This window comes from Macaca fascicularis, chromosome 2, assembly GCF_037993035.2.
Source record: "Macaca fascicularis isolate 582-1 chromosome 2, T2T-MFA8v1.1".
Taxonomy (NCBI): Eukaryota; Metazoa; Chordata; class Mammalia; order Primates; family Cercopithecidae; genus Macaca; species Macaca fascicularis.
Genome location: NC_088376.1, coordinates 33,209,853 through 33,234,564, shown reverse-complemented (window position 1 = coordinate 33,234,564; position 24,712 = coordinate 33,209,853). Strand labels below are relative to the sequence as shown.

At 37.0% G+C, this 24,712-nt stretch overlaps 1 protein-coding gene across 2 annotated transcripts in view; it reads right to left on the bottom strand.

Annotated features, from left to right (window-relative positions):
- Nucleotides 1–24,712, bottom strand: part of LOC102137568 (collagen alpha-4(VI) chain-like) — a 106,230-nt gene that overhangs the window by 59,897 nt on the left and 21,621 nt on the right. For both annotated transcript variants that reach the window (XM_005545728.4, XM_074031019.1), the window contains exons 7-17: nt 24,124–24,669; nt 23,010–23,564; nt 18,636–18,970; nt 17,310–17,388; nt 15,150–15,295; nt 14,906–14,998; nt 13,271–13,324; nt 5,983–6,054; nt 4,649–4,675; nt 3,200–3,244; nt 886–939 (exon numbers count right to left, since the gene is read on the bottom strand). In XM_005545728.4, the coding sequence (XP_005545785.3) occupies nt 886–939; nt 3,200–3,244; nt 4,649–4,675; nt 5,983–6,054; nt 13,271–13,324; nt 14,906–14,998; nt 15,150–15,295; nt 17,310–17,388; nt 18,636–18,970; nt 23,010–23,564; nt 24,124–24,669 (2,006 nt within the window). The remainder of the gene's footprint in view (nt 1–885; nt 940–3,199; nt 3,245–4,648; nt 4,676–5,982; nt 6,055–13,270; nt 13,325–14,905; nt 14,999–15,149; nt 15,296–17,309; nt 17,389–18,635; nt 18,971–23,009; nt 23,565–24,123; nt 24,670–24,712) is intronic.

Sequence of the window (24,712 nt, the reverse complement as noted above, 5' to 3'; positions counted from 1 at the left end):
GAATTCAATCCACATCACTAATTGTGCACCCTTGGAGTAAAAGCATTAGTCTAATTTCATGAGGAATACAAAGAAGCATAAGCAAATGAATTACACCCTTTATGTCTAATCCTATCAATCAATAGAAGCTGACTATAGTACTGTGTTGAGATGAATCCTTCAGCCATGTTGGATCCCATAATTGGTTAGTATGTCTGCCATGGGCACAGGAAGGGAAGGTTGTGGGACATATGCTAGGTATCTGCCATCCCTTACATGGAAACAGAATTACCATCAGGAGGAAGTGTGTAATCACTGTCAAACGATAGTATAAATAATTGCAAGGATAAAGAGAAGGCAAAGATCACTACAAACTGACATGCCAAGGAAGCTGTTGTGAGGAAGAGAAAGAGGAACTGGGCGATGAGGAAAAGGTGATATTCAGATTAAGCACTGAATATGGAAGCAAGAAAAAGGCATTCCAGGAAAGGCAGCTGGCATGAGCAAAGACACAGAGGTGCGCATGCATAAGCAACATTTCAGAGACAGTGAGCCTGGGAAGGTATTTCTTGACAGAGATTTGTAAAGAATGTGGTTGAAAGGCCTTGGATGTAACACTAAATCATTGGCGACAGGGAGCCATGAGAAACTTGAGAGATAGGGAGTGACATGATCACTCTTCTCAAGCACAAAATGTTACATTACTCATTCCACCATCAGCAAAGTCAGACCTTAGGTGAAGCTTCCAAACAGCTATCTCATATTAATTGCCCTTTAGCTCTCCATTTAACTCCATAGGATTTAAGCCACTAGATGATTTTTTCCCACAGTTTCCCACAGTTTAAAAATAAACTATCCATATCGGGTTACTCAATAGGAAAGTGAAAGAATATCATCATACTTTACCCGATTTCCCCTATTTCCTTTTTCTCCAGATGACCCTGGGATTCCACGATTACCCTAAAAAAAGAAAAATGAACATACAGACAACCTGTCTTTTATTAGTCCTACTAAAATTTTTCTTTATGTATTTTCACAATTCTAGCCAAGAGTAGAAAGTACCTTTACTACTCTATTTCTGACAATGTGACAGATTAGATGTTTTGAATAACCCTTCCACTGAAAATTTAAAATTCCAGATAAATTAAAATATATTTCGTATACATTAAAAATCTGATTTAAGGCCGAATGCGGTGACTTACGCCTGTAATCCCAGCACTTTGGGAGGCCGAGGCGGGTGGATCACCTGAGGTTGGGAGTTTGAGACCAGCCTGACCAACATGAAGAAACCCTGTCTCTACTAAAAATACAAAATTAGCCAGATGTAGTGGCACATGCCTGTAGTCCCAGCTACTCAAGAGGCTGAGGCAGGAAAATCACTTAAACCCGGGAGGTGGAGGTTGCAGTGAGCCGAGATCACGCCGTTGCACTCCAACCTGGGCAACAAGAGCAAAACTCCATCTCAAACAAAAAAAAATCAGATTTAAAAAAAATCCTTATGGTTCATAATAAGGAGAAAGCAAAAATGCAGGCAAGTAGCTCATGGCAGTCCTAAGAGCTTCTTGTAATTGTGTGTGTGTGTGCGTCTGTGTGTGTGTGTGGTGTGTGCATGTGTGTGTTGCGGGGAGCAGTGTGAAGGGCCTCAAGCTGAATTTATTTTAGGGTGATCCCAGAATGTAGTGCCACTAGGAACACATGACAGAAGCAAACAACCTCAACTCAGGCCCTAATGATGTCTCTCAGACAACGTTCCATCAAAAAATGAGTTTAAATCAAAAGTCACAACACACATGAGGGAGATGCCATGAAGGAGAAGCCAGTGGAAACAACATACAACAAAATCGGACCTGCAGTGACTGCAAATATTGGGATTATAATATACTGAATGTAAAATGCGGATATTTAGTATGTTTAAATAATTAGAAGAGAATGAATAAAATAACCAACTATAAAAGGAGATCAAGTAGATTTCAGAAAGGATCAAATAGAACTACTTGAAGTGAAAAATATAATTAAAATTAAAAATTCAATTGACAAATTAAATATTATATTAAACACAAGTGAGGTGAGAATTAGTTAACTAGAAACTCTACAGAAATTATACAGAATGCAGTACAGAATGACAAAAAAATAGAAATATAAAAGAGCAGTTAAGAGACATTGGGGGCAAAATGAGAAGTTCTCACAAATTTCTAATTAGATTTCTGCAAAGAAATAATACAGAAAAAAGGAAAAACTTATCATTTTGAAATTAAGTCCTGAAGATTTCCAAAATTTGTAAGAAACATAAACACTCAGATTCAAAAAACTGACAAGTCCCAATCAGAATACATAAAAAGTAATCCACACCTGGGCACATCATATTGAAACTGTCAAAAACTAAAATCAAAGAGAACATTTTAAAGCAGCCTTATGCATTTTAAAAAGTTGCTTACAAAAGAACAATTATTTTGACAGATAATTTCTTAATGGCAATAATGAAAGGTAGAAGACAATAGAAGCCAGAAAACTATGAAATTACATTTTCCTTTTTTTTTTTTTTTTACACTCTGAGCAGCAGCATTTACATCTTTTTTCCAAGTCTTTTCTTTTTTTTCTTTTTTATGATACTTTAAGTTCTGGGGTACACGTGCATAATGTGCAGTTTTGTTACATAGGTATACACGTGCCATGGTTGGAATTACATTTTCACGGTGCTGAGAGAAAGTAACCGTCAACCAGAATTGCTTACCACTGAACTATCTTTCAAAGAGATTTTCAGAAAAACAAAAACAAGAAGAGTTTACAACGAACTAACCTTTAGAATTTCATTAAAGGAAATTCTGAAAGTTGTGCCTTAAGCAAAAGAAACATGATTTTTTCATGTTCTTTTGAAGGTATCAGTGACTACAAGGAAGGCATCAGTCAGATGAGTAAACGTAAGGGTAAAGCTAGATGAGTACTGACTATATAAAACAACAATAAGAATGTGTAATTGGCAGAATTTAACAAAAATAAGATGGAAATAAAATACTATACAATAATGTAATACGGGAGGGAGTTGATTAAAGTTTCTAGAGTCCTTGTATTTTGAGGATGAGGAAAAATACATAGATTAACATTAAACATTGTTGAGTATGCATGTTAAAAATTCTAGCTAGTCATGAAAAGCTGTACTCTCCACAGGAGTATAAATGCCAGGTTAATAAAGAGGAAGACATTAAATGAGAAACTTCTGCACCTGTTCTCCATCCAAGCCATCAACTCCTTCCTCACCAGGGTTGCCCTGTGAAGCAGAGGAGAAACAGGTGTATGTGAATATTTCTTTGATGTTAATTTCTTTGCTAATATTTTTTCAATTGATACAGAATCTAGACTCTGTAACACTTATATACTACACCCAGTTACTAAAAAGTAATGATTATTTTCTTCCTGAAATAGTTATTAGGGTTATATGCTGTTTTACCTCATAGCTTCAGTTGCTAAAAATGTATATGTATTTTTTAACCTTAAAATTTGAGTGGATAAGAAAGATTCCCTTTAAACTTTTGCACTTGGAACAAGTAGCTGTTTCACAAGACCAAATGAAACACTGGTTGTCAAATGCTAAAAATGGTCTTTTTGTCATTGACCTTCTTTAAAAAGATGGCAAATAGGCCTGAATTAATTAATTTAATGGAAACCTGGTAGTTCACAGATTAAGGAGGAACTAAATGGGTGTGTGTGCATTTTGGGAGATAAAATTTTTAAAAAAAAGGAAGGAAGTGAAAAACTGAGGTTAATTAGGAGAGAAGGGTAAAACTGGGCAGTAGCATGGTGACATATCGTCAAATATCCCATCACTTTCAAATTGTGGGCCCTTCATTTTGCCAACTATCCCCAAATGACCAATAATATATTCATTACAAAGAATCTTTTAAAGAAAAAGCCAGAGTTTCACAAACAAAATAAAATGCATTTACATGTGTGAAATAGTTGATTTACTCCTACTGTCTACAAAAGAAAATCAAGTTTCAGGCATTTTTTTAACCAAAGCACAGCTGAGTTATACATAAAAATAAGTACACCAAACTCTTGGACTAGAATTACAAGGAAGGCATATTTGCCACAGGCCGCAGGAGGTTAATCGGTGGTACCAGAAAACATGGATATGGAAGCTCCATGAGCCCTTGTCTGTCTTGTTCATCATTTTGTAACCACTCCCTAGGATAATGTGGGGAACAGAGTGGGTACCTAATAAATACTTTTTGAGTGAGTGAATCAGCAAATGGATACTATGGTTCTGAATCTGAGTGTAAATCATTCCCTTCTCCTGCCAACTCCTTTCCTAACAACCTCATCCCAGCACTCCTCTTCCATTTGACACCCATCTTGACCAGACCCAACCCACTACACCCTAGATTCAGGACCAACACTTCTAGACCATCATGTGATGAATACGGTGGCCCAATTTGTATTAGAGTCAGTGAGGCTTGAAAACAATATGTCATTGCCTTAAACCTGAAATACATGTCTTACAAATAGTCACTCATTAGCATGGAAGTTTGACTATTAATATCACCTGACAAATTCTCTTGTCTAAAAGTCTGAAGCCTCACCTCACTCAGGCAAAGAAATGTGATTGAAATAAGTATTGCATTTCCCAAAGAAAGTGCTATCCAGTTTAAGAAGGGTAAAAGAGATAACCTACCTTCTCTCCTGAAAATCCTCTTGCTCCCTAAAGTTAGAGAGAGATCAAAAGAGTTGAGCTTGAATGAGATTTTTAAGCCTTGTTTCATTTAGGAAACCGTATGTTCCCTGGTTTGAAGAAAATACAATTACAATACTAGATCAAAATGAAGATGCCTTGTCTGGCAAGTGTGGTGGGCATTACAGCATCCTGGTTACTACTACCCTCCTTTGCATGGAACCTGGAGAAAATTGCACTTTGCAACTCCTCGCATAGTAGGAATGAAAGGGAATAACCCCTTATTAAATGCCCCTTATTAAAGTGATGATATTTTTCAAACAAAAGTGAGAATACATTGGCTAGCAAGCATGAGAGGGCTTCAAGGAACAACAGGAAAAATTAATTGAAAGAGTATTTTGATAAGTATACAGGACATGGTCATTGTGGTTAGGAAAACTCTCTTTAGGATTCTTAGATTGTAGAATTTTTTTTTTTACTTTATTAAGAAAGATTCTCGAATCCTGGGCAGCTGAGGGATATTTAATGCAACCAGCTGAAAAAGTATACCTGTATCCCTTTAGCCTTTAAAACTTTAGTGTTCTCACATGGACACAGGGAGGGGAACAACACACACTGGGGCCTCTGTCGGGGAATGGGGTGAGGGGAGGGAGAGCATCAGGAAAAATAGTTAATGCATGCTGGGCTCAATACCTAGGTGATGGGTTGATAGGCGCAGAAAATCACCATGGCACATGTTTACCTATGTAACAAACCTGTACCCCAGAACTTAAATTAAAATAAAAACAAAACAAAAAAACCTTTAGTGTTCTCAATCCTACTTCCAACCACCAGCACCTGTCACTCTTTTCTGAGGGTTTTTTCAGGGACCAGGGCCTGCTCTACCCACATGCAAGACAGGCTAAAAGTGCTAGGAACTAATACCCCCTGGAAGCTGCCATTATCTAATTCCTGATGGGATTTAGTGTATAAACACCCCAGCTCCCTCACCCCTTAACTGGGGTACATTGAGATGCTTGTTCAACTCTGGCTGCCAGAGTTCTTCAGTAGGATTAAGCTCCATCTACCCAAAGAGATGATCTGATTGATAATGTACCCTTTTCAGGCCTCCTTTCCTCCTTATCTCACTTCCTTACTTCCCTACTAATGCTTACTAGAATTATCTCCCAGTAAAATACTTGCAATTGACTCTTTTTCTCAGGCTTTACTTCTGGGAAACCTTTAATCTGAGGAGGAGCTAAGACTCCATAGCTATGTTGAAGAATTATGGTTTTCCTCAAACTCAAGGGATGAAGCCAAGAAAGAGAAAGAATCTCACAACTCAAGGTCACACTCACCTTAGGTCCCCTCATACCAGGGCATCCTTCCTCACCTCGGAGTCCAGGAAGACCCTGGGGGCCTCGTTCTCCCTGTGGAAGAAGAAGACATATGAATGCACACAAGCAACTGTCTCTGTCACCACCAGCCAATTCAAGCCAGCAATAAGGACCTTCAAAATGACCAAAAAAAGACTTGGTTCTTACGGTTGCTTTTACAACCTCAAAGACCTGCTCAGGTCACCTCCAAGGCACTCAGATTGTTAATCCGTCAACTGCTCATAGAGATGACTCCAAACCATACAAACTCAAACTATCTGCATTTTTAAATCAATTCAGTTAAGTCATATGGGCAAAAATTCAGAATTCAGATAAAACAGAAGGTCTGTCTGAACATTTTCTTCAGTCAGCTGAAATTGGATGGAGGTTTCGTTGTGGTCCCTCAAGGAATAAACCATTATTTGACCCTTTCTCTTCCAGGTGAATTCCTACCCATTCCTAAGATATAGGTCCTGTGTCACCTCTCCTGAGAAGCTTTGTCTGTTGACCCCACCCAACTGTCCCTTCAGATTCCTTGTAGTATTTGGAGGATACAAATCAGCACATATCATAGTGAAATGTGGTTTTACACATCAGAATCTCCTGCTATATTGTGAGGTTCATGGAGACAAAGACAACGTCTCGTTTCTTTATCGCTGCATTTCTAGCCCCAAACACAGCATCTGTTATCATACAATAGATATTCAACCAGGATTTGAAGACTTACTTACTGAATTATATTAATAAATATAACCTTTTCATCTCGGTATTAGATTAGAAAGGGAATGGTAGATATCTTGCCTTTTGCCAAGTTGATTAAATATTAATTGGAAAGTACTGCACGTCACATGAGCTTTAAACAAAAGACAGTCTACATTTGTAATACCTAACTTTGACTTAATTAGGTTGATAACTACATATGCTCTTCAGGACAGTAAAAAGGCACACAATAAAATGAGAAGAACTACTGATCTAGAATGAAAGGGCATGTATTTAAGTCCTAGTTCTGCTTCCAGCCTGTTGTGTGAGCTTAGACGAAAGCATATGATGTCATGAATCACAATTTTTACCATTTATAAATGTGAATCTAAATAATAGTGACTCTAGTCATCTCATAGGATTGTTCATTGAATGTATGAGATGCTGTATTGGAAATACTTCACAAAGTATATAGATTGAACAAATGAGGTATTTTATACTTAGATAGCAATAGATAATGAGAAAAGCACAGCTTCTGGCATCAGGAAACAGTTTTGGACACATCTCCAACCCTCTCCAACCTTAACAAGGCACTTACTTTCTCTGAGTTTTTACTTTCACATCTATAGAACGAAAGTATTAACACGTACTAGCAGGGTTGTGATGAAGATTAAATGTGATAATAAATATAAAATGCCTAATGCAGGGCTTCACATACAGTAGATGCTAAGTAAATGTCTTTTCCTTCCTTTTTCCTAGTCTATCTGTGTTTTTAGCTTCAATGTGTGGAAAATGTGATCCTAACATATCTACTGTACTACATTGCAATGTATAGTGCTACCAGTTGTGTTTATTAGAAAATAGTTGATATATGCAAAACAAATGTTCTTGATAAAAGCAGAGATATCAAGGAAAAATTTATTTTTAACAAAACTAAAAATAAACCCACTCAGCATGGCTACTATTAAAAAAAAAACAGCATAAAATAACAAGTGTTGACAAGGATGTGGAGAAATTGGAAACTTTGTCCACTGTTGGTGGGAATGTAAAATGGTGTAGCTGCTGTGGAAAACAGTATGGCAGTTCCTCCAAAAATTAAAAATAGAATTATCATATTATCCTGGAATTCTACTTCTGGGTATATATCCAAAAGAATTAAAAGCAAGGTCTGGTAGAGATATTTGTACACCCATGTTTATAGTAGCATTATTCATAAGCAACCCAAGTGTCCATCAACAGATGAATGGATAAACAAAATGTGGTGTGTCTATATAAAAATACAATTGAATATTATGTAGCCTTAAAAAGGAGGGATATTCTGACACATGCTAGAACATGGATGAACCTTGAAGACATTGTGCTAAGTAAAGTAAGCCAGTCACAAAAATACAAATACAGTATGATTCCACTTATCTGAGGTACCTAGAGTAGTCAAATTCACAAAGACAGAAAATAGAATGGTGGTGACAGAGACTGGAGGAAGAGGGAGTGAGTGTCTGATGTATACAGAGTTTTACTTTTACTAAATGAAAAGATTTCTGGAGACGGATGATGGTGATGGTTATACAACCATGTCAATGTACTTAATACCACTAACCTGTACACTTAAAAATTGTTAAGATGGTAAATTTTATGTTATATGTATTTGACCACAAATAATTAAAAAGAACATTGTGAAGAAAAAGAAATGAACCCACTCTTGTGACTTCTATTCCCAGTTTCTAAAATTTCAGTTGCTGTACACACATAATTATGTGTTTACCCAAAATTAGTCCTCAGGAAAAAATATATATATATAGCAGTCTGAAATTACAGTCCCCACAAAGCTGTCACAATTTCTCATATTTCAGAGTACTGTCTCCATTACTTTACTTTGAACAGCATGGTACTGACACACCATCAGTATCAATTTGAAATGTTTATGAAATGCTATGAAGGTCACCCTTCAGGTCAGTTACAAAAAAAACGGAGGTAAAGAAATCTAACAGAAATGTATTTATTATATTTCAGGTTGAGACCTTACAATTGCAAATGTTGAATGCCATGCAAATAGGACTTTTAAAAGTGACTTTTATAGGCAACTGAATTCATGATTATATTGTGGCGACCATAAAGAGAGAGTTCTACAAGCTAAATGAGGCAATGGGTTTTTGGAGCTGTAAATAAAATTTGCAGTGACAGACTTCATAAATAGACTTAAAAGTATTTTATCTTAAACAATTCAGGCAGAAGTAAACACAAAACACTATAGAAAACTGAAATGTTTCCAAAATGTGGCTCTAGTAATAATAAAGAAGTTAATATAGAAACTACATGGGAATATTTTTTAACAAATTGATTTGATAAAGTATGAAAGAGAGAAAAGCAGTTTTTCTAATGTAATATATAATTACACCTAATGAAAGACTTTAAAATGCTTACATATAACTAAATTAAAATATAAATATTTTATTTATATCAAAATAGACATTTGCCTGTTTTACCTATATCCCTAAAGGTTTATACATTCTAATTGAGCAAAAACATTTTTTAGGATGTTCATATGAAGAAATGAGAACTGTATTTTATATATGGGCCTATATGCTAAATGGTTTGGAGAACAAATTTTCAGTTTATTGTATTTCTAATTCAAATACTAAACTCTATAATGTTTAAAAATTGGTCTCTCATCTACTCACAGTATTTGCTTAAAGCTATAAATAGTAGCCATGATTTAATGGAAAGACTAACACCACTTAAAGGTTTTCAAAGGCTTGGCTATTTTATGACAAATGGGAATAATAATAATAACATATATACATATGTGTATATATGTATATATGTTATTATATTTCTATATGTTATATATAACATATAGAAATATATATTTCTATATAGCATATAGATGTTATATATGTATATATAACATAGAAATATCTATTTCTATATAACATATAGAAATATAATAAATATATAATATATAATAAATATCTAATATATTATATAATATATAATATATTTTATATTTTATATATACATAATACATTATATAATATATAATATATTATATATAATGCACTATATAATATATATTATATATAATAATATATAATAAATATATATGATATATATAACATATATATGACATATAGAGAGAGAGAGAGAGAGAAGAAACTAAGAATGTTTAGCCCTGTGTCTGGCATATATAAAACTGTCAACAAATGTTAGATGTTTTTGTTACAACAAAGTTACATAAATATTTTTGTGACCTTAGAAAATCTGACTTTGTTCTATAAATAAGGTTTTGCTGTGTAACCAATGCATAAGTTATTATTTAAACCACCCAATCATAACATATATTTTTTTAAAGCCAGACAACAATCTCTCCCATTCCACATGCTCTCTGACCATGCCTCTCCTCCATGCTGGGGAGCAGTCTAAGTCTCCTCCTCTTGAATAGGGTCTGGACTCAGTGACTGGCTTGCAACCAACAGGATGAGAAAGCCATGTTACAGCCTGACTTCTGAGGCTGGGTCAGAGGCCTTGCAGCTTCAGCCTTGGTCTCTTGGAGCACTCATTCTCAGGACAGACCCTCCCTGCCGGAGTGCTTCCTATCGGTTCCAGCTCCACCTGTCCTTGTGCAGTTCCAGCTAAGATGCCAGAGCAGCAGACTTGTGAGAGAAGGGGCAGTGGGTTCTCCACTCCTGTTTCTAGAGCCCAGACGGTCTAGTCAACCCAGCTGAGACCTCAGGCATGGAGGAAAGAGGCCCCTCTTTTGCTTCTTTTCCAGTGTCCCCACCCACAGAGTCTGTGAACATAATAAAATGATTATTTTACACCACTAAGTTGTGAGGGTTGTGGAGGGCAGTGGGACTGTAAGTTATGGGTAACTGGAACAATGATTTAGTTATTTGTCCTTGTGCGCTTTCAACTTGAACCTACAAATTTATGGGCCCCATTCGGAAACTGGTCTGCATCTGCACAGAGAGGTCTCTGCTGTTGAGTAGACCAATCTGACCAGCTTTTCAAGCCAACAACATTAAAAGCCATTCAGAGGACAACACATTGTGAAGTCACCTTCTCTTGTGAGAAATGCATTAAAAAGAAACTAGAACTACTAGAGTTGTTCTGTCAAATACAGGGGCTATTGAGCACTTGAAATGTGTCTGGTCCAAACTGAGATGTGCCTTCAGGTTAAAGTGATATTTAGAAGACGGTATATAGAGAAAGTCAGGTGTCTCATTAATTTTTATATTAATTACTAATGAAATGATAATATTTTAGATATATTGAGATAAATAAAATATATTATTAAAATTAACTTCACCTGTTTCTTTTTACTTTCTTTAAGATAGCTACTACAAAATTTGAAATTATAAATGTCATTTGCATTATATTTCTAGCCCTGTACTAAAGGGTCTTTACAAAATATCTTGGTTTTATAATGTTGGCACAGTAAAGAAGGGGGACAAAACCATCTTTCACCCTAGAATTTGGTTTATCCTGTTTGTCTGAAATTGGAGTCAATGGTCCTAATGGGTGGGATGGACCTTATGTCATTCTCCTAAAGTTGACTGGGCTCATTGAACCACAGACCAGGCAGAAAAAATAAAATAACACTTAAAGGACATTTTAAAACATAATAAAAATGGGAAGGAATATTTTCATTATTTCTAAATAAAATAGCAAAAATCCATCAATCACGTTCCTGAATGTATTTCTAACACCTAAGACTACGCTTACTTAGGAAAAATAAATAGAAAAATTGAACAATTATCTTGTAAACATAAAGAAATGTGACTCCGTCTCAAAAAAAAAATAAAAATAAATGGATGAGCTTACATGGGTTTCAGCAGCTACATTTTCCTCTGATTTCTGCTTATTTTCCCATACCCTAAATGTTCAGAACAATAAAACAACGTGCCACTCTAAGTGGAGCAATGACAACATAGATACCAGTGGTTCAGAAAGCATGGTCAAAGGGCCCCTTCTGTTTCCAAGATACTTTTGGGAGGGTCACAAAGTCAAAGTTATTTTTCCAATTACACTAAAATATCTTTTTTTTTTCATTCTTATTCTCTGCCAAGTATGTGGTAAAGTTATCAAGAAGCCACATGGCAAGTGGCATCACCACAGACTGAATATAGAGACAGATTGGAAATTCAGCTGCCTCCTAATAAGCTAAATATGCCAAACAATGCTGCTTTCTCACTAATATTTTTTGTTTGGGAAAATACAGTTATTTTTCATAAAGAAATATGTCATTAATGTTAACTTTAGTGAGTTTATTGTTGTTATTTTGTAACAAGAAACAATTTTTAATATTCTTAGTTCTAATTTCTAATATGGTAAATAATAACACACGGAAACCACATAAACAAAAGCTCTTCAAGGTTCCCAATAATCTTTAAGAGTGTAAAGGTTGAGGGGTACAGGAAATGGAGAGATTTTGGTTAAAAGGTATAATCTTTCAGTTACAAGTTAGTAAGTTTGGGGGTTGTAATGTACAAGATGATAATTATAGTTGATAATACTATATAATATACTAGAAATTTGCTAAAAGAGTAGATGTTAAATGTTCTTGCCACATACAAAAAAATGGCAACTATACGAGGTGATGGACATGTTAACTGACTTGATTCTAGTATCATTTCACAATGTATACATATATATCAACTCATTATATTGTACATCTTAAATTATACAATTCTATTTGTCAATTATACCCCAATAAAGTTGGGGTGGGGGGAAGAATATAATGGCATCCTTAGGCCAAAATGTTTGAGAACCAGTGGTATATACATGAATCAACCTTAAAATAGGAACCGGTGGCAAAGTGGTTTTCCATAATTCAAAATTAACTGAAAACCATGGGATTTAAAAATCCTTCCATTTATATTATGTATCCATTTATATTATGTAATAAAGATGGATATTTATAAATAAATATATCCATTTATATTATGTAATAAAGATGGTCCCTATCACATCCCAGTCCCCTAGCTCACAATTCTCTCTATAATATACATTTTCTCCACAGACAATCACATGACTGATAGATAACTTGTGTTTGCCAAGCATATCCCCAGGGGTGTGTCCAGAGTTACATGCAAGCCATCAGTGGCTAACTATAACTCCACCACCTTCTCAGCCACACAGGGAAGCATCTGAGTGACCTGTAGTAAGAATGGTCTTAGATTCTCTCCAATTATTTTGTTAACCATTTACAAATATAGACAGCTTAGTAATAGGAACAAATTATCTGCAATTTAGCTCATGATTAACAACTACTTTGACATCCATGCACACTAGACACAGACCACATTTTCAGTTAGTTCAAATTCACTGATTAAAAAATAAAACAGCCATACTGAATCATTAATGCATTCCAGAAACTATATCTTTAAAAAGCAGATCTGCCTGGAATTTATTATAATAAATGTCTATTTTATATATATATATATTTTTTAGACCCACTGTAAGTGGCATAGATGAGAAAAACTTCCATGACTTAGGTGCAGTTAAATATTGCTAATATTTGATCTGTTTTGCCATGTTCTTTCAAAGTAAAGAAATAACATTCAATACTTACATATCTGCCTTCTTCACCAGGATGACCGGGTAACCCATCAAAACCCTTCTCTCCCTGAAAAGACAAGAAGTCAAAATAAATAACTTGGCCTCTAAATTATTTGTTTCTCAAATCTATGTGAAATAAAAATTGTTACTAATAGATACCTTTGTCTCACAGAGTTGTCATTTTATAGAGAATCTACTAAATATCAGGCACAATGTGCAGAGATGTACAGAAACAAATATTCTTGTCCAGTGTTACAGTGAAAACATGCATACCTGTTTGTCTTAATAGTCAGTAATCAAACTATTCTTATTTTCCAAAATCCCTTCTTAAGTCATTCTGTTGTAAAAATCCAAATCAAGACTAGTTTCTAGTTAAAAGCTTAAGGAAAACTGTTACTCTTAAAGAAGCTTTCAACCTTGTTTACAAAACATCAGTAAGCAAAGGTCTTCCTGCCTATCTTATTCATGAGAAATGGTTGTTTATTTCTGTGTGACTCAACTGTCCAGTTTTGTTTTGTTTTTTACTTCTTCTTACACACCGAAACACACAAACCATTTCCTCTCAAGGAAGTTTGGCTTGCCATGTTATAGTCAGATGTGTCTATTTAGTCTAAAAGTTGGTCAATAAGACCTGGAAGGCATATTTTATTTGTGATCAACAAAGATATAAAAGTCATTATGACCATCTACTGAATTCTTGCAAACAGAAACAGCAGAGAAGTCAAAAAATTAAAATACTCCCATCTTTGGCCTTAGAGGCACAGGCACAAGCTGCAAAGAAACACATCAAGAAGCTCCCCAAACTCGATTTTCTGATTCTCCAATCTGTCCCGGTTAATGAATAACAACATGACAGGGAAAAATCTAATGCTAAGCCATGATTACAATTTATTTTTCAAACAGTAATTATAAACTTTATACTATTCTAAATTTAAAAGATTGATCTGCAAAGCCCTGAAGAGCTCATTCCAACAACCTCATGGAAAATCTTCCAAAGAAAACGTGTAAAAAGATGACACAAAGCCAGCGGGTATAACTTAACCTTACCTGTGTGTTTGTGATTATACCCTCATCATAAAGCTTCAGTCCCTGTGATTATGGAACCTTGCCAGCCCTGAATATCTGAGACCATTTCTAATGAGATACTCTCCCTTAGAAGTGTTAAGTAGTAATTTTCCTCTTGGTTAACCTAGAGTTAACAGAGATGCAACTCTTTTCTCAGAGTTTGATGCTGTAGAAAAGAATGTTAGATGGGAAAGAGGTATTTACTACTGTAAAGAAAGCAGATGTTGGACAAGTGAAAATATGGTAGAAAAGTGAAAACTCCTGTGCAGTGGCAGAATTTGTGACATTATTTGTCAAACGACCACAAGAAGGTAGCATAATATGGTGGAAATCATGTGAGACTTAGAGTCAGGGAGACAAAGGGGCTTAACTCCCAAATGCATCTTCACAATGATGCAATTTTGGGAAAGTGATGTCACCTCTCTGAGCCTCAATTTCACACATGTAAAATAACATCTACCTGAAAGTGTTTGTTAGGGGGGTAAAATTAGAAAATGCTGTTAAATACATAACAGAGTCTGGTATGTAGTGGGTACTAAAATATCGTCTCTCCTTTCCCCATTCACATCTGACAAATTCTTACCTTCCTCCCAGAACTCCCATAATCACCTCTGTACCCATCCTCTCCAAAACATTTTGCATATATATTGCAGCATGTTCTTTCCACAATTGTATCCTGAAAAACAGATCCATATCACATACTACTTTCTCATCTGTGTTAGTCTGTATCACATTACACACTAAGAAGACAAAATTCTCTCAATGTTTTTAAAATTATTGTAATTAATAGAACTTAGCAAAGGATGGCGTTTTTAAAAAGTACTTACAAGTTGCTTCAGTAAGACGCTTGGGAGGGATTGCAGTGTGATGCTCAGAGGTTGCTTATATGCAAACCCTCTGCCAAATTCCAGCTCCTGGAGCTCTTCTAATTTATGGACACCTTCCAGGCCAATGATTAGGAGTCCAGAGAATCCTTCACAATTTCAACAGGTGGGAGATTATGTTCATGTCTTTTGAATGATCTATCTTTGTCTCAGCCCCACATATTCATCCATCATTCCACCATTCCCATAGCCTTCACTTGTCTTGTCTCAAACTGCATTTTGTTACAATTAAAACTAGTTTGTGGCATGCCTTCTTGAAGAATTGGTCTGATACCTTTCAATCCCACCAGCTGAAAGTTAAGCAGAACCACAAAGGACTCTCATAGCTCTCTTATAGCCCCCATTTTGTCATTTCACAGATGGTTTCCAGCCCTCGTTGTATTAAATTACTTCCTTCTAAGCCTATCCCTGAAGTTGACTTTTGGTTTACACTTAGGAATTGTAGCAGTCACTGTGACTGTTCACAAATATGCTGGCTCCCCTTCTTAAGGGCACATGATAGGACTGCACTTCTTCAGTCAGGTTATCAACACTCATTGAACCTCAATTCCTTACCTGTAAAATATTATCTATCTCATGAAAGTTAAAAGTGACCATATGGCTCACTCTAGCTAATTAAATGCGAGCAGAAGTGACATATGTTAATCCCCAGGAGAAATTTTAAGAATAGTACACAATTTGCCCCATTTCCTTTCCCTTGCCACAGCAATTACAAAAACAGCTGTTGGGATATACCCTCCTTCAGCCTGGGTTTTTGAACGGTGAGCAGGAGGCAAAGATGAACCACTTCTTACTACTTTAAGTCACTGAGATTTGGAGGTTGTTATTGCGGTATAATCTAGCCTATCCTACCAATGCAGGCATTAAGAGATCATCTGGATTTGTCCACAAAACAAAAATACAAATGAACAAGGGTATTTTGGAAATTCAACTAGAAATCACCTTGTTCGTCGAATTTCAAAACAAATATTACTGTTAATAGTTTGAACCAAAAAAAATAAATAAATAAATAAATTTAAAAAAATAGTTTGAACAGTAAGTTCTTGGCACATACACACAAATCAGCTTTTTGCTATGGTAAACAAGCTGCTTGAAAATTGTGTGGTTAAAAGTTGTGTACATATTCTTAATTATTCCTTAAAACGAAATTCTTTGAAATGGAATTTCTGATCTAGCATAGCATGTAAGCAAAGGTTAGTCTCCTGTTGCATACTCCCAAATCCCCTCCAGAAAACATGCGACAACTTAAACTTCCAGTGGCAATCTATGCAGTGAATTAAGATGGGAGTAAGTTGTCATAAAAAATATTCTAGCACATGATTAACCAATGGAAAACATCATCCCCAGCAAAATATGTTGAATATACTTGACTGAAGAGGAAAAGGAGTGAAAGGAACTTGAACAAGTTGCTGGTTGTTCATCCTTAGATTGCTTTAGAGACTTTACATGGCACAAAGTGGGAATGGTGAGAGCCATAGTGTACAGTTGGACAAGTTGTGCTGTGCAAGACCACCCATCTGAGAGAGCTAATGCATGGCCAAATCCAGCCAGCATACCCCTCACCACCCAGGAGCCCAATACACTTGCATCCATGCAGTGTATTGGATGTCTTTCTCTGATTGCACAAAGATGCCATATAGACTAGCAGCAGGAACTCTTGGAGATGGAGAAGGAGGAAGAATTAAGAGCAAAGAGAGGGGAACTACAATGCAAAGAGCAGGGCCCAGCTTTAGACTGACTCCAGAGTTTAGGAGAAAACGACATATGGACCCCAGATTGGCCTAAAAGAACAAACAGCCCCTCTCACCATTGAAGTAGGAGGTGTACCTTCAACCTCCCACCCTCAAAAGCTAGTCCTGTCTGAGTCAGAAGACCCCTGGTCAGTGTCAGGGACACTGTTGAAGAAGGCAGAGAGTCTCAGCCCCAAAACATCCTCTGGCCCATACGAAGAAGGAGACGGGGCATCAGCCTCATGAGCACTGAGCCCCACGCACTGGGTGAGCACACAGGAAGCTTCATAGAGTCCAGTGCCATCTGGAGAGCTGAGTGCCTCAGTTCCAGTGGGAGGAGGGAGGCCCACACTGGGCAACCCTATGCACTTACCTCTGCTGTGGAGAAACTCCGATGTTTTTTTCAGTCTCTTTAAATCATCATCCAGTCCATCTGTAAACACTAAAAGAACCTGTTGTTTATGAGAAAGGGGGTTGGCAGAGCCAGACAAGGAGGGAGGAAGAAAAGAGGAGTAGGAAGGAGGGAGGGTAGGGAAGGAAGAGAAAAGGAAGGTAGTAAGACAGTGAGAGCAGGGAGGAAAAGGGAAGGGAGGGAAGAGGAAGGAAGGGAAGGAAGAAAGGGAAGGAGGGAGGAAGAAGGGAGGGAACAGAGGGGAAGGGGAGAAGGAATGCATAAAATGGGTATTATAAATTGTACATTTACTTAAAATGCAAGAGTGAGTTTTTCTGGTTATGCCTAGCCTTTCACCCTGTTCGTTTTTACTTATTCTTTTATTACACATTCATCTTTATTTCAATCTCCCATCCCCCTGAAAAAAAAGAGGATTTGAATCAGCTGAACTTATTTAAAACTACCTTCCAAAAATGCTTACAATATTTATCCTTATCAACCAAAAATACCAAAATATTAACAGAGAGGTGTGTGTGCATGTGTGGTGTATGCAGTGTGGGCGGGGGTGGAGGGGAGGAGGTGTGTGGGCGGGGGTGGAGGGGAGGAGATGTGGGGGTGGTTATTGCTATTTTCTGTTATACTTTGTAATGTATTTTCTACAATTGAAATGTGTTTATTTGCTCATAAGAAATTTTTTATTTAAAACAGGAATAAAAAATAAAACTTGGATGATATTAGTCAAAAAATACATAAGGAAAAGCTAAATGTAAGTTATGAAGTTTGGGGATGTCATTTCCTAATAAACATCACATAAAAGCTTTCCATCTCTGTGGGCTTTTGTGAGTATACAGTTCAGAGAACAGCAGAAGGGAGGGAGAGGCTTGAGGGGTGAGCTGTACTAAATAGCTGTCACTAAAGACAGTTCAAGATGCTGACTGGAAAAATAGCAAGCCTACTCTAAATGGTAATGAGTGACCATAAAAAGCTAAGGAGTCTTAAAACACCATCCAAGTTGTCTTGGAATTTATATTATGGAAGAATATGAATCACTAAACTGTGGGCAATTTGAGAGCAGGGACTTTATTCTTATATTCCTACTAGCATTATTGAGCATAGAATCTCTAGGGCTTAAAAAATATTTTTTGTTGAATGAAAACACATCTCTTATTGGTTCTTATTGGGTAACAGTACGGTTTTCCTCTGTGTAAGATCACCAATTAAGAACAATTTAGTTGGCCTCAGTCACAAAGCCTTGTCCATTCTACCCTACTTGATGGCTCCATATCAAGGGTTCTCAGCATTTATTACCTTTACTTTAGCAGAAGAGAGATGAATAGCATTATCTCCCAAGGACTGCAAAAAGTTCACATCCATATTGTTATTCTTGGCAGCCTGATGAACCAAGAATTTCTGGATGATCTCATAACTGTATTTTTCAAAGCCTGAGTCAAAGATAAGTTTGCCATTTGAGCCAGGAACCAAGTAGCGGAATCTTGGGTTGATCTGATCAGGAATGCCACAGCTGATGTTAGAAAGCAAAGTCAACTGTTGCATCAGCTCTGGCAGTAACCCTTGAAGCTTCTGCTGAACTTGCTTTGAATGAGTTGAGATATCAATTCCTACAGACAAATCCAGGTTGCATCCTTTGAAGGTGAAGAAAATAAAATTAGTCATCTGCAGATGCATAGCTGAGCCTAGAAGATATCAGCCAGTCTAGCCCTAAAAGACAAACCCGCCAACCCACAGTAATATAAGCTAAATAGTGGTAGTTTAAGTTTTGGGATTGTTTGTTACACAGCAAAAGCTAACTGATACAATACATACTGTTTCATAGTTTTATGCCTCTGCAGATCCTATTCCCTTTGCCTAAAGTGTCTTTTCCATCTTCCCACCCCAGTCTGGTCCTTCAAGTAGTAGTTCAAGTGCCTGCCCCACCCCACTCCCCAAGCACTCTCTGGTTCTTGTCCCCACATCCTCATGTTAAGTTATTAAATGCCCCCGCATGTCCATTGTTACTTTACTTGACCTTCTTCCCTACTAAACAAGGATTCCTTGATAGTAAGGACTATGCCATCTAATTTTCCAATTGCCCAGTACAGATGTTCATTAAATGTTTGATAAATCAATGAAGAAAAGCAATGAAGAAAAATCAAAAAAGAAAATATAAACGAGCCTTGAGTCTCTTTCAACAATAACTGGAATTATTTCCTTCTTCCCTGAAAGTGTTTTTCCTCATTCACCACCCATTTCAGCAGCATGGGAGCATATTAGAAAATGTCAGGAAAAAAATCACTCCCAATTTTCTGTATCTTATGTCTAAAAATATTTAAGCCCTCTTGGGAAGGTTTTCTCTGGAATTTGAAGGCCCATTAATATTTCAGGCTGTACCTATACACTTACCAGTATATAATAAAATTATGCACAAAATTCCACTAAAGATCAAAAGTTGATGGTCAGAGACACATCTGAGTTGGAATCCGGTTGGATGAATTAAAATGTAACAACCATAAAAGGGCACCTATTAATTACTTCTGCACAACAAGTATAACTTAGCACTGCCCAGGGCAATCCAGGACATGCAAACATTTTCTCTTTAGATCATCACACACTAGATTACATGATGATGTAAGGATCTGTGTCTGTAACAGAATCTGTATACCTGTATCGGAATCTGCAAGAACAGAACTGCAGATGGGGAGGAACAATTTGAGGGAAAATAAATATGTAGTAGACCATTCACCATGGACACTAGCTTAAAGTTTCCCAAAAACCTGAGATCAGAGCTGAGCCATGAGCATTCAATCCCCTAAATGTCATACTCCACGCTAGCTGGTAAGATATATTTCTGTAATTGCCAAGACAGAAAATGCCTTCCTCTCCTCATTTCACATAAAATATCTTGGTTTGGTTTGGTTTTTTAAATATGTAATTCAAATTTATAAAAATGAGCTTTCACAGATATAAATCCCATTTCTATATTGGACCTAATTTCAGAAAAAAAGGAATTTCCTTTTTGTAGTATGGCGTATTATTCCAACATTTCTAATTCACATTTTCACCAGGAACATTTCCAGCTGGCTCTGTTCTATAATTGACAGATGCAAGAAGCAATTTCCCTTCCTTTTAATGGAGAGGATTAAATCTTGCCAGGTAATCTCTAAGGTCTTTTTCAGGTTTGTGATTCTAGAATTCTATCATTAATGAGAGTCTAGCCCTTATTAAAGTGTATAGCTAATTCCATCAAAAAAGTTAAAGACAAAGTTGAAGATAAACCTAAATCCTAACTTACTATATGGGGCAAAATAAATTGAAAAAAGAAGCTAAATCCTACATCTCTTCTCCCCAGTGTAATATCTGCCCACATATAAACAAAAAATAGGACTTTGATGACAAAAAAAAACTGAACTACTTAATGTAGGACGTACCATAATCCATGCTTCTTTTAAAAATAATTGTCTATGTGCATTCTTTTCAAATGATTTTCAAATTTGGCTAGACTACTGCAAAGTAGTTATATCTTTTAGTCAATATAAGCAAAGATATTAATTTAATGTCCTAGAAAATTGGACTTCAAAGATTTGGTGGAATGCAGGGTTCTCATCTTAGTCCTCCAAAACTGAATCTCTGTTTCCAAAATAAGACCTGGCCCAGGCCAGTCACAGTGGTTCAAACCTATAATCCCAACACTTTGGGAGGACAAAAAGGAAGGATTGTTTGAGTCTAGGAGTTCAACCAGCCTGGATAACACTGGGAGACTCTGTCCCTACATAAAATTTTTTAAAAAAAACGAGCCGATGTCCACTCGCCTGTGGTCCCAGTTAGAGGTGAGAGGATCGCTTGAGCCTGGGAGGTTGAGGCTGCAGTGAGCTGGAATCATACCACTGCACTCCAGCCTGGGCGACAGAGTGAAATCCTGTCTTAAAATTTAAAAACAAAACAAAACAGACAAACAAAAATCTTGGCCCAAGTATGGCCCTAGTTTCTCATAGAGAGGCTTCATAGGCATACATAATGCTTAGTGGTTGGACTTTTGACACCAAACTGCTGGGGAATTCAAACCCTGCCTCTATTATTTCCTGTCTATGTTTTTTAACCTCTCCCTGCTTGTTTTTTCTTAATCTGAAATTGAGTATCATAATGATAGCGCCTGCTTCACATGGGTTTGATGTGCATGTTAGATGAATGTATACCACCTAACACATTAGAAATAGTGCTTTGCATTCAACCTTCAGTTAAAAAAAAAAGGAAAAAAATAGTGCTACATACATAACGGAAAAAAACAAGTAAGAATCTTAATTGTGCCCCACCTGGAGCCTGCCCTGCCTTTAGAGTGCCAGTTAGATGGAATAAAATGTGTCCTTCTTACTTAAGTTGTCTATTACTTGTAGGCAAAAACATCCCACCTGATAAAATTATTTTTCTTAAAATACTGCTTGTTATCTCAGACTTGTGAGAAATCAAGTAAAATAAAGGATGAGAAAGTGCTCTGTAAATGTCAAAAGCCCATATTCTGCCTCCCAGCAGAAGGCTGAAGGTGGCAGGACCTCATCAAGAGGCACACAGTTAAGTAAGAACATAGAGGTGAGTAGCCTCTTCTTTTCAGCCTAAAACTACCAAAAAAATAAAAAAATCTAGATCCAATTAAATGCACATCTATTTAGGGACATAACAACAAAATGATTTCCTTGTACACATGTTCACTTGAAGGAATTTCGAGCTTTATGGGTTCCATTATATATCCTTTGATATAATTCCATACTTTGCTATATTATACAAAGTTATACCATTCTATCACATCCTGGGCTATCCTGTACTATACCATACCATACATACTGTATTTCACTATACTCTGCTTTATTATGCTTCATTATACTATACTATACTATACTATACTATACTATACTATACTATACTATACTATACTGTACTATACTGTACTATACTACTACTCAAAGTGTGATGAGGACCTGCAAAATCTGCATCACCTGGGAGCTTGTTAGAAATGCAGAATGCTGATCTGCTGAATTCAGGATCTGCATTTTAACAAGATCCCTAGATGATTCAAATGTATGTTTAAGTTTGGGAGGCCTTCAATCATCCACTGAAAGGCAAGTCCTGGGGAAGAAAAGCAGACCCAGACTGTCAAAAGGAACAACCCCTGTCTTTGCGCCTTACAGCTTTGGATAAAAACTTGAGGAGATGGAATGGGATTAAGGATGACCTTGGCCATATGGACAAAGTAGACAGACCCCTGTACAGAACCTCATAGAGAAGACACCGTATTCTGTTTCACAAGAGAGACTGTCTAACCGACATTATTCTCTGCTTCAATTTCCCTCTTGACATGGCCAAACCTTCAGCACATTGTGTTTACACATTACAGTCTGATTTTGCCTATGCTATAAGGTACAAAAGGAGGAGCTGTGAGGACTTCCTAGAGACAGAGTTCTAATAAGCTTCAGGCCTTCAGAAGCCAAAGTGATGACAACCATGGGAATGATTAAAAGAATCCCCAGGGGAGGGTGAACAACAGCATCAGGAACTCAGGCCCTACAGGGTGATCTCCTGCTCCCCTCCTTGCCTAGTTAGAAGGATCATAGTTTTACTTTATTAAGAGAACCAATACCATCTCTAACACCTACGATGAGCTTGTGGATCAAATAGCAATTCTCTGTCACTCACCTTGTGGATCACAGACCTTAGAAAGAATTTCCTTCTCCAGGTTCTGCAGGGCCTCAAAATTTACATCATGGTACACTTTGTCCTCATCATTAGTGATCTCCAAAAGCTGTGATTTTTTGGCTTCTCCCACCCCAATGGCAAAAATAATTATGTTTTTGTCCCTGAGGGCTTTGGCTGGTATGATTACATTATCTTGGGCGACCCCATCGGTGATCACAATCAAATATTGTTGAACAGTGGGTCTCCCTCCTTTTGAACTGTCAAAAAAAGGCAGAGTGAAATTCAGAGCTTTCCCAGTGCGGGTGCCATCCCTCATCTGCTGAACATCAAAGATGGCACTGTAAATGTCCACCTTTGAGGAGTATTGGTTGAGCCTGAATTCTTCCTGGGGGATTGAGCTGAACTGCAAAAGGCCAATTTGAATTCCATCAGTACCAATATTAGATTGGTTCACCATGCTCGCCACAAATCTTTTCATCTTTTCAAAGTCTTCTGGGGAGATGGATTCTGAACCATCTATCAGGAAGATAATGTCAGCTTTACTAGTCTTACAGGCTGGGAAAAAAGGAAACAGAACAGAACATTCATTAGGAATCTGAAACAAAAAAAAAAAAAAAAAGAATCTGAAGCCAATTAATTACAAGTCCCCAGGGACAGTCTGGAATGGCATATACAAAACATGAAAATATTTTAGAAGGGAGTAGAAGAGGAGTTCGATGAAACAAATATTCTGCAACCCAGCAAAGTTGCTCTGCAATTCAGAGTAGTCTCAAAATAAGACACAACTGTATGATAAATATATAAAACTTGACCATCTTGCTTCATTCTAGGTTGTGGTCACTTTGAGTGTCCAATACTAAGCTGCCAACCAGTGAATCCATGATTAAAGAATGAAGCTGGCTGGGTGTGGTGGCTCACACCTGTAATCCTAGCACTTTGGGAGGCCAAGGCAGGAGGATTGCTTTGAGCCCAGGAGTTCAAGACCAGCCTGGACAACACAGCGAGATCCTGTCTTGGGTAAAAAAAATTCATAAAAGAATGAAGCTTATTTAAATAGATCAGGTACATATTCTTGGAGAGGTGGGAAAGGAGATTGAAGAAGAAAAAGTCTTACCCTCTGAAGAGCAGATGTCCTGTACCACTTCTTTTTGGATGTCCTTCAGTAAATCAAACTCATACACAAAAAATATCTTGTCTTTAGCTATTTCCTTAAGCTCATCAATGTTAGCTTCTCTTACTCCAATGGCATAAATGATAACTCCATTTTCTCTCAATCCCTCTGCAGCCTCAGCCACCGGGTCTGAAGATTTACCATCAGTGATGACTATAAGATATCGAGCAACATTGATTCGGCCAGTGTCTGCAAAAACCTGAGTCATGTTGTTCAAGGCCTCACCGGTTGCGGTGCCACCTCCCCCCTGCTGGATGTTATCAATGGCTACCTTCAGCTCTGCCACACTGGGATACTGGCTGAGGATAAATTGACTTTGAATTTTGTCTGAGTACTGAATGACTCCAAACTGTACTCTGTTGGGTCCGATCTGGAACATTTTTATCACTTCTTTCATGAACGCCTTCATCTCAAGAAAATCTTGTGGATTGATGCTGCCAGACCCATCAATAAGGAAGTAAATATCTGCCTTTTCGACGTGCACACAACCTAGGCAATAAAAAGAAGCAAGAACCCATCATAACAGAATCTG